This window comes from Salvelinus namaycush, chromosome 22 (genome assembly GCF_016432855.1).
Source record: "Salvelinus namaycush isolate Seneca chromosome 22, SaNama_1.0, whole genome shotgun sequence".
NCBI classification, from domain to species: domain Eukaryota; kingdom Metazoa; phylum Chordata; class Actinopteri; order Salmoniformes; family Salmonidae; genus Salvelinus; species Salvelinus namaycush.
Genome location: NC_052328.1, coordinates 8,327,667 through 8,341,289, shown reverse-complemented (window position 1 = coordinate 8,341,289; position 13,623 = coordinate 8,327,667). Strand labels below are relative to the sequence as shown.

At 43.8% G+C, this 13,623-nt stretch overlaps 1 protein-coding gene across 1 annotated transcript; it reads left to right on the top strand.

The window, feature by feature from the left end:
- Positions 1-2,226: 2,226 nt before the first annotated feature.
- On the top strand, positions 2,227-13,437 carry LOC120017379 (IQ motif and ankyrin repeat domain-containing protein 1-like). The gene is made up of 14 exons (XM_038960129.1): positions 2,227-2,236; positions 2,867-2,995; positions 8,016-8,155; positions 8,415-8,579; positions 8,669-8,860; positions 10,467-10,592; positions 10,893-11,032; positions 11,440-11,545; positions 11,638-11,733; positions 11,956-12,064; positions 12,266-12,362; positions 12,544-12,678; positions 12,963-13,046; positions 13,263-13,437. The coding sequence occupies exons 1-14, from the start codon at positions 2,227-2,229 to the stop codon at positions 13,435-13,437; spliced, it is 1,704 nt and encodes a 567-aa protein (XP_038816057.1).
- Positions 13,438-13,623: the final 186 nt, after the last annotated feature.

Genomic DNA, 13,623 nt, shown 5'->3' with positions numbered 1-13,623 from the left:
AGGAGGAACAGGGCTCTGGAGACGCACTGGAAGCCTGGTGCGTGGTGTAGGCACTGGTGGTACTGGGCTGGGGCCACGCACCATAAGGCGAGTGCGGGGTGCTGGAACTGGAGGTACTGGGCTGGGGCGGGAAGGTGGCGCCGGATATACCGGACCGTGCAGGCGTACTGGCTCCCTTGAGCACTGAGCCTGCCCAACCTTACCTGGTTGAATGCTCCCCGTAGCCCGTCCAGTGCGGGGAGGTGGAATAACCCGCACTGGGCTGTGTTGGCGAACCGGGGACACCATGCGTAAGGCTGGTGCCATGTACACCGGCCCGAGGAGACGTACTGGAGGCCAGATATGTAGAGCCGGCTTCATGGCACTTGGCTCAATGCTCAATCTAGCCCGGCTAGTACGGGGAGGTGGAATAACCCGCACCGGGCTATGAACACGTACAGGAGACACCATGCGCTCTACTGCGTAACACGGTGTCTGCCCGTACTCTCGCTCTCCACGGTAAGCATGGGAAGTGGGCGCAGGTTTCCTACCTGCCCTCGCCACACTACCCTTTATCCCCCCCCCCAATAAATTTTTGGGTGAGCCTCTCGGGCTTCCAGCCGCTCTGCCTTGCTAGCGCTTCATAATGCCGCCTCTCCGCTTTAGATGCCTCCAGCTCCGCTTTTGGGCGGCGACACTCCTCTGGCTCTGCCCAGGGTCCTTCTCCGTCCAGAATCTCCTCCCATGTCCATTCCTCCTTGAACCACTGCTGCTGTCGCTGTTGCCCGTTAACCCGCTGCTTGATCCGGGTTTGGTTGGGTGATTCTGTAACGTTCGTCTTGTGGTGATTGAACGGACCAAGGCGCAGCGGGTGATGAATACATACTGAATTTATTTAACAGACGAAACACTGACAAAACACTAGAACAAACTACAAAACAATAAACAAAGGCAACAGACCTGAAACAAACAAACTTACATATAGACGAAGAACGCACGAACAGGAACAGACTACCTAAAAATGAACGAACAAACGAAACAGTCCCATGTGGTATACACAGACACAGGAACAATCACCCACAAACAAACAGTGTGAACAACCTACCTTAATATGGCTCTCAATCAGAGGAAACGACACACACCTGCCTCTAATTGAGAACCATACCAGGCAAACCATTAACCCAACATAGAAAACACATAACATAGACTACCCACCCCAACTCACGCCCTGACCAATTAAACACATACAAAACAACAGAAAACAGGTCAGGAACGTGACAAGGAAGTTTCATTTAAAATCTTACATAGAATTTATCCTGTGAAACATGTTTTGGAAAGATTCAAGCTGAATATTGACTATAAATGTGATTTCTGTGGAATGGAGAAGGAGACCATTTTGCATTTGTTTTTTGCCTGTATTTATAGTAGAATTTTTGGGATTTACATACAGAATTTTGTTACAAAAAAAATAGGACTGGTTGTACTATTTAATGGTTTTGATATAATGATTTATTTCAGAAATTCTGACATTGATAAAACTGCTAATAATATTACATTTCATATTCACAAATGCAAATGGTCTAATTCAAACAAAAATGCAATTAAAACTTGTTGTATTATTAATGAATATGATTTGTTTGTTTAGGATTCCTGGCAGTGTAAATAGTTTGTATGTATGCTTGTTTGCATGTGACTATTCCTCTTTTGTTTGTTGATATTTGTTAATAAGATTGAAGTGCTTTTGAACGGGATATGGTAGTAGGTGCCAGGCGCAACGGTTTGAGTTTGTCAAGAACTGCAATATTGCCGGGTTTTTCCACGCTAAACAGTTTCCTGTGTGTTTGAATGGTCCACCACCCAAAGGACATTCATCCAACTTGACACAACTGTGGGAAGCATTGGAGTCAACATGGGCCAGCATCCCTGTGGAACGCTTTCGACACCTTGTAGAGTCCATGCCCGACGAATTGTGGGCTGTTCTGAGGGCAAAAGGTGGTGCAACTGAATATTAGGAAGGTGTTCCTAATGTTTTGTACACTTAGTGTATACAGTAATTGGTAGGTGCAAGTCAGACAATTGTTATCCCCAAATGCAACACACTTTGAAAGGCGTTGACCAAGGTTGGTTACCGACTTGACAAAAGACACCCGCTAGAACGCGCCTATTGACTTGAAAGTTGACAAACCCTTTCTATTCATTATATTTCTATTTTTCCTTCGCGTGAGACCAAGCCGCGCAAGTGTTACCATGGTGATCTGTGAGAGTTCAGGAAGGGATTGTGAATCCAACAGCTAAATTGCACAGGTTTGAAACCATAATCTATTTTTGGCTAATTGTACTACAGTTCTAGGCTGGTTCGTCTAACTATTATTTGGACGAAATATGAGTTCACGTAGTATTAAAAGCCCAGGGAAAACTGGAGCCAAGGCACCGTCGAAGGGAGCAGTTCAATCATCAGAGGCGGGTATGCAAACCATGCATAGCATTGGAATTCAACTTCAAGTAGAGGTGTCTAACGACGTTAGCCATTGGGGATCTGATTCCCGAATATAAAAGTGTTTTAGGCCTAAGTAAAATGTTGTCTGAAATGAAGATGCAAAACAATTGGAGGTTGAAGCTGTTTAACAGGCTTTATTTAATATATCATTTAACGTTAGCTAGTTACCAATATCTCCAGCCCATTTTAAACACAAAGTAACATTAAATTACTTTGCTGTAAAAACATTTAAGTATGTACCTAAACTTGTGATGGTACATATTTTGGTTCATTGGTTCATTGGTTTTGGTTACCATCACATTAAATGTGTCAGCCGTCTGTACACAGAGATGTGTTTCTCTTTCTCTTAATGTGCAGTCTAATTTCCCCTCTTTGTTTGTGCTCTGGAAGGTGCCTCCCCACAGCGCAGACAGAGCACTGGTGTGACCCAGGGTGGCCAGTCCAAAGGCAAATCTGCTGTTGCTAAGGCAAGACGAAACACCTCTGCCAGTGCCAAGACAGTGCAACCACCAAAGAAAAGTACTGCTCTGCATTGCTCATTCTTATCATGCCAAATGAGTCAATTCGTCAATTTACCCTTAGCTTACTTCCATTGCAACAATGTAAAGAAGTGCTGATTTGATTGTCCTCATACACCTAGGCCTGAGTCCTCAGTTGAGATCTGTGTGCCTAATGCTTGTGTAGTAGAAGGGAAACTCGCCTGTAGTATGTTGGCTGAAGTACATTGGTGACAGGATACTTCCCTGAGATCTAAAAAGCTGCCGTCGCTCAGGGCATGATAGACTATATTGTGTTGCTCGAGTTGGCTAAGACGTTTGCCTTATGTGTTGTTGTGCAGAAGGTTGCTGGCTTGTGTCCCACTAGAGGCAGAACAGAATAGACTCTGTGTATTACACATGATTTATGAGAATGCCAGTTAAGCATGCTCATCTCAAGTTAGGACTCGACCAGAAGAGAATAATGATTGCCTCCCGAGTGACGCAGTGGTCTAAGGCACTGCGTCACATTGCAGTGCTAGCTGTGCCACTAGAGTCCAGGCTCTGTTGCAGCCGGGCCGTGACCGGGAGACCCATGGGACAGCGCACAATTGGCACAGCGTCGTCCTGGTTAGGGGAGGGTTTGGCCCGGCAGGGATGTTCTTGTCCCATCGCGCACTAGTGACTCCTGTGGCTGGCTGGGCGCTGACACGGTCACTAGGTGTACGGTGTTTCCGTCGACACATTGGTGCGGATGGCTTCCGGGTTAAGTGGGCATAGTGTCAAGAAGCAGTGCGGCTTGGTTGGGTTGTGTTTCGGAGGAGGCACGCCTCTCCCGAGTCCGTACGGGAGTTGCAGCGATGAGACAAGACTGTAACTACCAATTGGATACCATGAAATAGGGGTGAAAAAAAAGGAGAGAATAATAATTATTCCCTAGGATCGGCTGTGTTCTTCTTACCGGGGACAGTGTGCAATTACACATTCATAATCCACCCTGGAGTTCAGAAGAATGAACACATTGCTTACATTACACAACTGTCTGTTACTCTTCATTATACCCAAGGGAGTCTGATGTGGTCAAAGGAAATTATGCAAGCTTAGAAACAATCCCTCATTGTTTCCTGCAGGCACCACCCAAGGCACACATGGGAGCAGTAGGAACTATAGAGAAGGGATCATCAACTACATTCAGCCGCAAGCCAATTTTTTTCTTGAGCGGATGATCGGGGGCCGAAACATAATTAAATAAAAAAAAATTAGACTGCAAATTTACCGCAAGAAGCCTAAACAGATATAATATTTGACTTAAACCTTGATTACATTTGGAAACATTGACCTGCGTAGGGTGCCGTCTTTCGGATGGGACGTTAAAATGGGTGTCCTGACTTTCTGTGGTCATTCAAAATCCCAATGGGATTTATTGTAAGAGTAGGGGTGTACGCCCCGGTGTCATGGCAACATTTCCAACCTGGCCACATTCCATCATGGCCATCTAATCATCCCCCTCATTCCTAATTGTATATCACTCCTCACCTCTACACCTGATAGTTGATGTGTGGTGAGAGTTCTGGGACAAAAATGGTCGCCGTGCATCACTGAGTTGGGCGCTACACATTGATGGGGGATGAGGTGAGTTTCCACCTACTATGTAAAGTGCTTTGAGTACCTCAGTTGGTAGAAAAGTGCTTTATAAATCAATTATTATTAATTATTATGATTTGTATACGATCACATATTTTTTATTTATTTATATATATTTCATTATTTTTTTAACCTTTATTTATCAAGGCAAGCCAGTTAAGAACAAATTCTTATTTACAATGACAGCCTACACCGGCCAAACCTGGACGACGCTGGGCCAATTGTGCACCGTCGTATGGGACTCCCAATCATGGCCGGTTGTGATACAGCCTGGATTCAAACCAGGGTAGTGATGCCTCTAGCACTGAGATGCAGTGCCTTAGTCCGCTGCGCCACTTGGGAGCCCAAAATTTCTCTCTGTTATGCGTGGGAACTTTGGGAACAGATTTCCAAAATTAAAATCCATTGGAGCTGATTTCCTGGTGTTTTTACGTTCTTTTATGTCCAACAATGAAAATGCCCCCCCTCACCCCCACAAAAAAAGTATAAAATAACCTATTTTTTATTTTATAATTTTCTTTGCTCATAAAACTTGGGGGGGGGGGGGGGGGCAAATAAAACCACCTGCATGTCAAATTCACCGCGGGCCGCCAGTTGGGGAACCCTGCTGTAGAGCATGTGAAATTAAGTTGTCTTCAGTACATAGATAATTACCTCACTACATATCATAGAGCGGGATTCATAGCTTTGACAGCTGTTGCCGTACTCCTTTAGTTAACCAATGAGCAATTATGTTGAAAGCCTTTTCAGTTGTAGCTCTCATATGGTATTCATGAGGTGATATGCAATACTAAGCCTACATTCCTTTTATGTACAGTATATTATTATTTCCATTAAATACAAATCTTTTATTTAGATAAATGCAGCAAATCAACTTAAAAAAACATTTATAAACCATATACAGTGCATTTGGAAAATATTCACACCCCTTCACTTTTTCAACATTTTGTTACGTTACAGCCTTATTCTCAAATGGATTAAATAAAAACAAAATCCTCATCAATCTACACACAATACCTGATAATGACAAAGCGAAAACAGGATTTTAGAAACAAATAACTTATTTACATAAGTATTCAGACCCTTTGCTATGAGACTCAAAATTGAGCTCAGGTGCATCCTGTTTCCATTGATCGTTCTTGAGATGTTTCTAAAACTTGATTGGAGTCCACTTGTGGTAAATTCAATTGATTGGAGATGATTTGGAAAGGCACACACCTGTCTATATAAGGTCCCACAGTTGACCGTGCATGTCAGAACAAAAACCAAGCCATGAGGTTGAAGGAATTTTCCATAGAGCTCAGAGACAGGATTGTGTCGAGGCACAGATCAGGGGAAGGGTACCAAAACATTTCCACAGCATTGAAGGTCCCCAAGAACACAGTAGCCTCCATCATTCTTAAATGGAAGAAGTTTGGAACCACCAAGACTCTTCCTAGAGCTGGCTGCCTGGCCAAGCTGAGCAATCAGGGGAGAAGGGCCTTGGTCAGGGAAATGACCAACAACCTGATGGTCATTCTGACTCAGCTCCAGAGTTCCTCTGTAGAGATGTGAGAACCTTCCAGAAGACAACCATCTCTGCAGCACTCCACCGATCAGGCCTTAATGGTGGAGTGGCCAGACGGAAGCCACTCCTCAGTAAAAGGCACATGGTAGGAGTTTTCTTGGAGTTTGCCAAAAGGCACCTAAAGACTCTCAGACCATGAGAAACAATATTCTCTGGCCTGTTGAAACCAAGATTGAACTCTTTGGCCTGAATGCCAAGCGTTACGTCACCTGGCCAATACCATTCCCACGGTGAAGCATGGTGGTGGCAGCATCATGCTGTGGGGATGTTTTTCAGCGGCAGGGACTGGGAGACTAGTCAGGATTGAGGGAATGATGAACGGCGCAAAGTACAGAGAGATCCTTGATGAAAACCTGCTCCAGAGCACTCAGGACCTCAGACTGGGGTGAAGGTTCACCTTCCAATAGGACAACGACCCTAAGCACACAGCCAAGACAACACAGGAGTCGCTTCGGGACAAGTCTCTGAATGTCCTTGAGTGGTCCAGCCAGAGCCCGGACTTGAACCCGATCGAACATCTCTGGAGAGACCTGAAAATAGCTGTGCAGCGACGCTCCCCATCCAACCTGACAGAGCTTGAGAGGCTCTGCAAAGAAGAATGGAAGAAACTCCCCAAATACAGCTGTGCCAAGCTTGTAGTGTCATAGCCAAGAAGACTAAGCTGTAATCGCTGCCAAAGGTGCGTCAACAAAGTACTGAGTAAAGGGTCTGAATACTTATGCAAATGTAATAATTCAGATTTTGCATAAATAAAAAATAAAAAATCTTAGTCATTATGGGGTATTGTGTGTAGATTGTTGAGGGATGTTGATCCATTTTAGAATAAGGGTGTAACGTTACAAAATGTGGAAAAAGTGAAGGGCTCTGAATGCTCTCCGAATGCGCTGTGTACATTAAACATATAGGCCTATATGGGAAGTTATATTAATAAAAACTAGAAATAGCTGTCGTCAACATACTGAGCAGCACAAACAAACTGAATCCTCCAGGTTAAACAAATATTTAGGCTGTATAGATAGGATTAGGCTGTAAAGTCGACTGTACAATCTTATGTATACTGCACGGGTGTTGTTGTGTGAGTCTGTGGCTTTGCTTTGTTACTCTTGTCAGGTTGTTATTGTAAAAGAGAATATGTTCTCTAACTTATCTGGTTGAACAAAGGAAATGAACAAATACATCTTGACGGACAAAGACAATACAATGAATCTGTACTGAGGCTAAACTATACTGAAACGATTAACTTTGATTCCAAAAACGAAATAAAATAAAAACCATCATGAATTGTGTTCAGTTTTAGTTATTTTCTCAAAACTTTGGGGAAAAATCAAATGGGGTTTTCAGTTGGGTTCTCAAGCTTTTGGGTTTATAAGCCATCTTACGGGTAAATGCAGCCAGGAGAAGGCAATGTTTCAAATAGGCCTAGCTGTCACTAGCTAATAGGGCAAAAATTGTCTAGCTATCTAACTTGGTTCTTCTTACATGTACTACTACAGTTAAAAAGCATTGGATTGCTTCCTTCCAACATATTTTTTTTGCACCAATCGCAGCGCTATTCCTTTTAAATCCAAGTCATATTGAGATTGACTTTATAATTGAAACCTAACCTAACCTTACCCATCATCTTATGTATTACTGCCCCCGAGTTGCAATAAGTGAAATTTAAAAAAACACACACAAATGGTTACAAGCCGACCACGCATGCTTTCTGCCGCTAACACTAAAACCGAAACGAAATAGAAATATTTTTAGACAACTAAAACTATATAAAAAAAGGTGCAAATCAAATCTAAACTAAACTGAAATAACAGGGACTTGTTTGTCCTCACTGTATGCATGTTTATTGTTGTTGTAGATGTAGAGCCGACTCAAGAGGAGCTAGCTGCAGTGACCATCCAGCGGGCCACTCGAGGCCTGCTGGCCAGGCGAGAGCGGGTCCGGAGACAGAAGGAAAAACAGGACTATGAAGACCTTATGGATCGCTTGGAGAAAGAGGTTAGCTAATTAGATATGAAAACGACAGTGTTAGGTTTGGATTTGTAAAAGTATATCAACGTATTGACATTTGAAATCATGAGTAATAGAACTCTTGGCATTGCATGTTGACTCAGATCTCCTCCTTTGTGTGTTGTTCTTTCAAATAGCACCCGTGAGTGTGCTTGAGTGTGTTGTAGTCCACAATCAATGTAATGTCATTGTTTCTGAAAAGGAGAAGTGTGTGTACCCTGAAAAGTGTGTTTCGATTGGCCTGCAGGCTTTTGTGGCGCTAGTACGAAGAGAACAGGAAGAGGCGGAGTGGAAAAGGAAGAAGGAGGAGGACGAGAGAAAGGGGAAGAAGGAAGAGCAGCTGCTGCGAACCCGACTTCTGGAAGCAGCGTTCGATGGAGAGGCAGAGGAAGTGTTAGCAATTTTGAAGGAGGTGAGACTGATATGTGATATCTGTGAGATCTGTGTGGACAAGTAATGAAGACATGACAAAGATTAATAGATGCACTGGTCCTTATCTAGGTCTCTGATAGGGACACAAAGCGTGGCCTTGGGTTGGATGAAGCAGGCAAACGCCAGCGGCTGCTAAACCAACTTTGCATGATAAACATCACAGATGCCAATGGCAACACAGCAGTGTCAGAAGCAGCAGGTGGGGGTCAGCCGGAAGTCATCACCTTATTGGTGGAGAGGGGTGCGGACATAAACACACGGGTGAGAGAATGCAGCGCGAACAGAAATATTAGCTCTTGGTCAGGTGAGAGTGAGTGTCTTCCCTCCCCCACCCATTCCCACTGACACACACAAACATACAGTCGTGGCCAAAAGTTTTGAGAATGAGACAAATATTAATTTTCACAAAGTCTGCTGCCTCAGTTTGTATGATGGAAATTTGCATGTACTCCAGCATGTTATGAAGAGTGATCAGATGAATGGCAATTAATTGCAAAGTCCCTCTTTGCCATGCAAATGAACTGAATCCCCAAAAAACATTTCCACTGCATTTCAGCCCTGCCACAAAAGAACAAGCTGACATCATGTCAGTGATTCTCTCGTTAACACAGGTGTGAGTGTTGACGAGGACAAGGTTGGAGATCACGCTGTCATGCTGATTGAGTTCGAATAACAGACTGGAAGCTTCAAAAGGAGGGTGGTGCTTGGAATCATTGTTCTTCCTCTGTCAACCAGCTGAGGACTGGGGTAAAGTCATTTTCTCTGATGAATCCCCTTTCCGATTGTTTGGGGAATCCGGAAAAAAGCTTGTCCGGAGAAGACAAGGTGAGCGCTACCATCAGTCCTGTGTCATGCCAACAGTAAAGCATCCTGAGACCATTCATGTGTGGGGTTGCTTCTCAGCCAAGGGAGTGGGCTCACTCACAAGTTTGCCTAAGAACACAGCCATGAATAAAGAATGGTACCAACACATCCTCCGAGAGCAACTTCTCCCAACCATCCAGGAACAGTTTGGTGACGAACAATGCCTTTTCCAGCATGATGGAGCACCTTGCCATAAGGCAAAAGTGATAACTAAGTGGCATTATATTTTGGGTCCATGGCCAGGAAACTCCCCAGACCTTAATCCCATTGAGAACTTGTGGTCAATCCTCAAGAGGCGGGTGGACAAACAAAAACCCACAAATTCGGACAAACTCCAAGCATTGATTATGCAAGAATAGGCTGCCATCAGTCAGGATGTGGCCCAGAAGTTAATTGACAGCATGCCAGGGCGGATTGCAGAGGTCTTGAAAAAGAAGGGTCAACACTGCAAATATTGACTCTCTGCATCAACTTCATGTAATTGTCAATAAAAGACTTTGACACTTATGAAATGCTTGTAATTATACTTCAGTATTCCATAGTAACATCTGACAAAAATTTCTAAAGACACTGAAGCAACAAACTTTGTGGAAATTAATATTTGTGTCATTCTCAAAACTTTTGGCCACGACTGTTCACATCTATTGATAGGCAGTTAGTCTAGTGGTTAGAGTGTTGGGCAAGTAACCCGAAAAATTGCTAGATTCAATTCCTGAGCTGACAAGGTAAAAATCTGTCGTTCTGCCCCTGAACAAGGCAGTTAACCCGCTGTTTCCACGCCGTCACTGTAAATAAGAATTTGTTCATAACTGACTTGCCTGTTTAAATAAAAAAAAACAAGCATGACTTGACTTAAACCCTTTCTTTGGGAAGCGTTGGTCTTCCACAAACTTTCTCCAGCAGGCAAACAACTAAATATATATTTCTGAGTATTGGAGTGAAATGTCCATGCCTAAGGCCTAAGAAATTGCAGAAGTATGTCAGTAAGTGTTTTTTTTAATAGGGTGCATTTGGACGGACTCCAATCTACAGAGCTGCGTTTGGAGGCCATGTTGGGGCAGTCCAGACCCTTCTACAGCTTGGGGCAGACCCGAGGACCCATGCAGATGATGGTAGCACTCCAGAGCAGGTATGTGTGACTGTGTGTGCGCATAGACAATAATCAGGGTTCTTTATATCTGTGTGTGTGTGTGTGTGTGTGTGTGTGTGTGTGTGTGTGTGTGTGTGTGTGTGTGTGTGTGTGTGTGTGTGTGTGTGTGTGTGTGTGTGTGTGTGTGTGTGTGTTGGGATGTGATGTGATGTATAGACAATATGGACAGTATATGGATAGAATATGTGTCTGTGTGAGAGAGACAGAGACAGAGGGTGGCTGTGTAAATTGTGTTTTACAAGCCTTGTTTGGGCTTATGTGTTTGTGGGCATGTTCCAGGTGGCTTCTGAAGAGGCTGTGGTTGCCACTTTACAGAACTGGGATCTGAGTGCCACTGACTCCATGCTGACGAAGATGAAGGCAGAGGAACAGAGGAGGGCGGAGGAAGAGAAAAAGCAGAACGAGGCGGAGACTGAGCGGTAAGAGTCACGCCCAAGTGTTCAACCCCTCCCACTCAAAACAGAAACCTTTCATAGAGTATGACACTCTCAAAACCCAAACCTATGCTCCCAAACATAGTCTAATTAGGTCATGTCTCATGCATACAGCATAGAGAACAGAGTAGGATACACAATTTAGCCAGAACAGTAAGAGAAACTGAATAGCTTGGCCAAAGATCAGATGTTGTGTGCACACATTATGATGCAATGTGTTAACTATTTGTAATATGTTTTTCTCTATCTACTTCCCCTCTCCTTCAACACAAAAGCACGTCGGTCCTGTTAAGTCACGTCATCTAGCCAGTCGTGCAGAGACACTTTTGCAGAGTTGAGGACAGATAGAGAGGATAGCTGACATGATTTCCCCACACATTGTTCACTGATAGGGGGAAACAGTGCAAGCGTGCAAACCAAAAATGGCCTGTGTTTTCCCTCAGCCTGAAAGGGGAGGTGGAGCAGCTCCAGAAAGAGCATGAGCGATGCCAAAGAGAGGTAAGACACATCTGGAGTCAATAGTTCCAAGATGAACAGGAAAAATGTCCCTTTCATCACTCTGACGTCACTCGCCCTGTGTGTGTATATAGCTGCAGAAGGCCTTCGTTGAGCTGAATAAGAGGATCACAGAACATGATACATGTGTGAGGAAGGGTATGGAGGAGCAGGTTAAAGTCACCTTGCAGGTAGTCACTGTATTTTTGTAGCACACTGCTAAAGTTGTATTGTCTCAATACTGAAGTAATGATGTATGTATTGTCTCAGTACTGATGTAATGATGTATGTATTGTCTCAGTACTGATGTATGTATTGTCTCAGTACTGGTGTGTGTGTGTGTGTGTGTGTGTGTGTGTGTGTGTGTGTGTTTGTGCGTGTGTGTGTGTGTGTGCGTGTGCGTGTGCGTAAAGGTGGTTCATGAAGCTGAAGATGTGTTGGCGAAAGCTCAAATAGCAGCTCATGAGGCTGCAGGGCAACTATCCCTTGCCAAGCTGACACTGAGAGAGCAGTCTGGTGGAGGTATGTATTGTCACACACACACACACACACACACACACACACACACACACACACACACACACACACACACACACACACACACACACACACACACACACACACACACACACACACACACACACACAGAGACAAACAAACACACCTTTCCCTGGAGCAACACAAAATGTAATATTCTCACAGTGTGTATTTATGTGAACTAAGATGCTGTCCTGGACCGTGGTGGGGTTCGTTGCCCGGTTCGTGACCTTGAGGAAGTTCTTATTAAAGATGTAGGCGGCAAGATCAAGCAGGATGGCAGGTAAAAAACTATAATAATTACTTACTCACTTTAGTATGACTTTTTGCCCTCAGGTTAGCTGCTCAAACAAAACGCAAACAGGTTGTTCATCTCTCTGTATTTAGCTAATCGCTCTGTTTACACTTTAACATTAGATTCAGTTAATTACGTTTATCCACTCTGGCTGTGTATCTGATGTTAGGTGGCCCCTGCTTGTGGATACCTATGGTCAGGCTGCCACATTTCTACGCTACAGAGACACTAACTACCTGGACGCCTTGCACCCTGGAGACATGCAGCCTGACAAACTGAGGCTCGCTCTACTGGGGGCCATCAGGTGTGAGAGAGAGATATTACAGGGATGCCCGGCAATGAGCAGCCTAATCCTAAATTTGAGTTATACAGTAGCAGGTGTAAGAAGGGTTTTTTAAGAGTTTGCTGTAAAACCTTAATGTATATTAAATTTAGGGTTGGGCTGCTGATTTGAATTGCCAACAGTAAATATGTCACAAAAAATATTGTTTTTGTATTAATAAAGGAGTGGATAGACAGAATAAGGACACAGATAAATGTATGTATGAATAGAAAGGCTGTTGTGATTTTTTGTGATCCTGTCTGCAGGTTCGGAAAGCCCTTGGTTATTAACATGATGGAGGTGGACTTGTTTGAGAGTGTACAGAACCAGCTAGACCAGGTGAACCCAGGGCTGAGTGAGCAGCTGATGAACAAGGAGCTCCTGCAAGAAGAGAGGTACAGTACCAAGCGCTCACTGCCAACACATAGATCATCTCAATATGAACCTTTCTCAGTTGTAGTTAGATTTTTTTTTTTACATTTAAGTGGTGATGTAAGACATAAAGAAATGCAGGGCTGCGCCCTCTCATTGCGAGATTGGTATCAAGTTATGTCGTCTCCCGGTAGGTACCTAAGCCTGGTGCGCTCCACAGATGGTCCTCAGTATGCCAGAACTGAGTTCATGCTGGACCGCATTGAGAAGTTCAGCCTGGTCTTGGTGACCAAACAGCGCCACCCTCCTGATGCACTGCTCACAGCATTCTATCCCATCCATGTCATGCTGCCAGAACCCAAAAAATGACATGTTGCTGTTGCTCAAAAGTGTCAATACTGTTGTTGTTGTTGTTTTTTTACCACAAAACATGTTTTACTAATATAAAATATATGACACCAAAAAATAAGGATTTTATTTTTGGTATGATGGTTATTATGTAAGTGATTAGATGTTAATCTCCAGAAGACTGACAGCACTGTGGCAATTTTCATG

Excerpts from the sequence above, each read along its gene's own strand:
- LOC120017379 (XM_038960129.1), top strand. Across the intron at positions 8,580-8,668 it reads TGTTAGCAATTTTGAAGGAG|GTCTCTGATAGGGACACAAA; the intron begins GTGAGACTGATA and ends GTCCTTATCTAG. Across the intron at positions 11,033-11,439 it reads AACGAGGCGGAGACTGAGCG|GGGGAAACAGTGCAAGCGTG; the intron begins GTAAGAGTCACG and ends GTTCACTGATAG.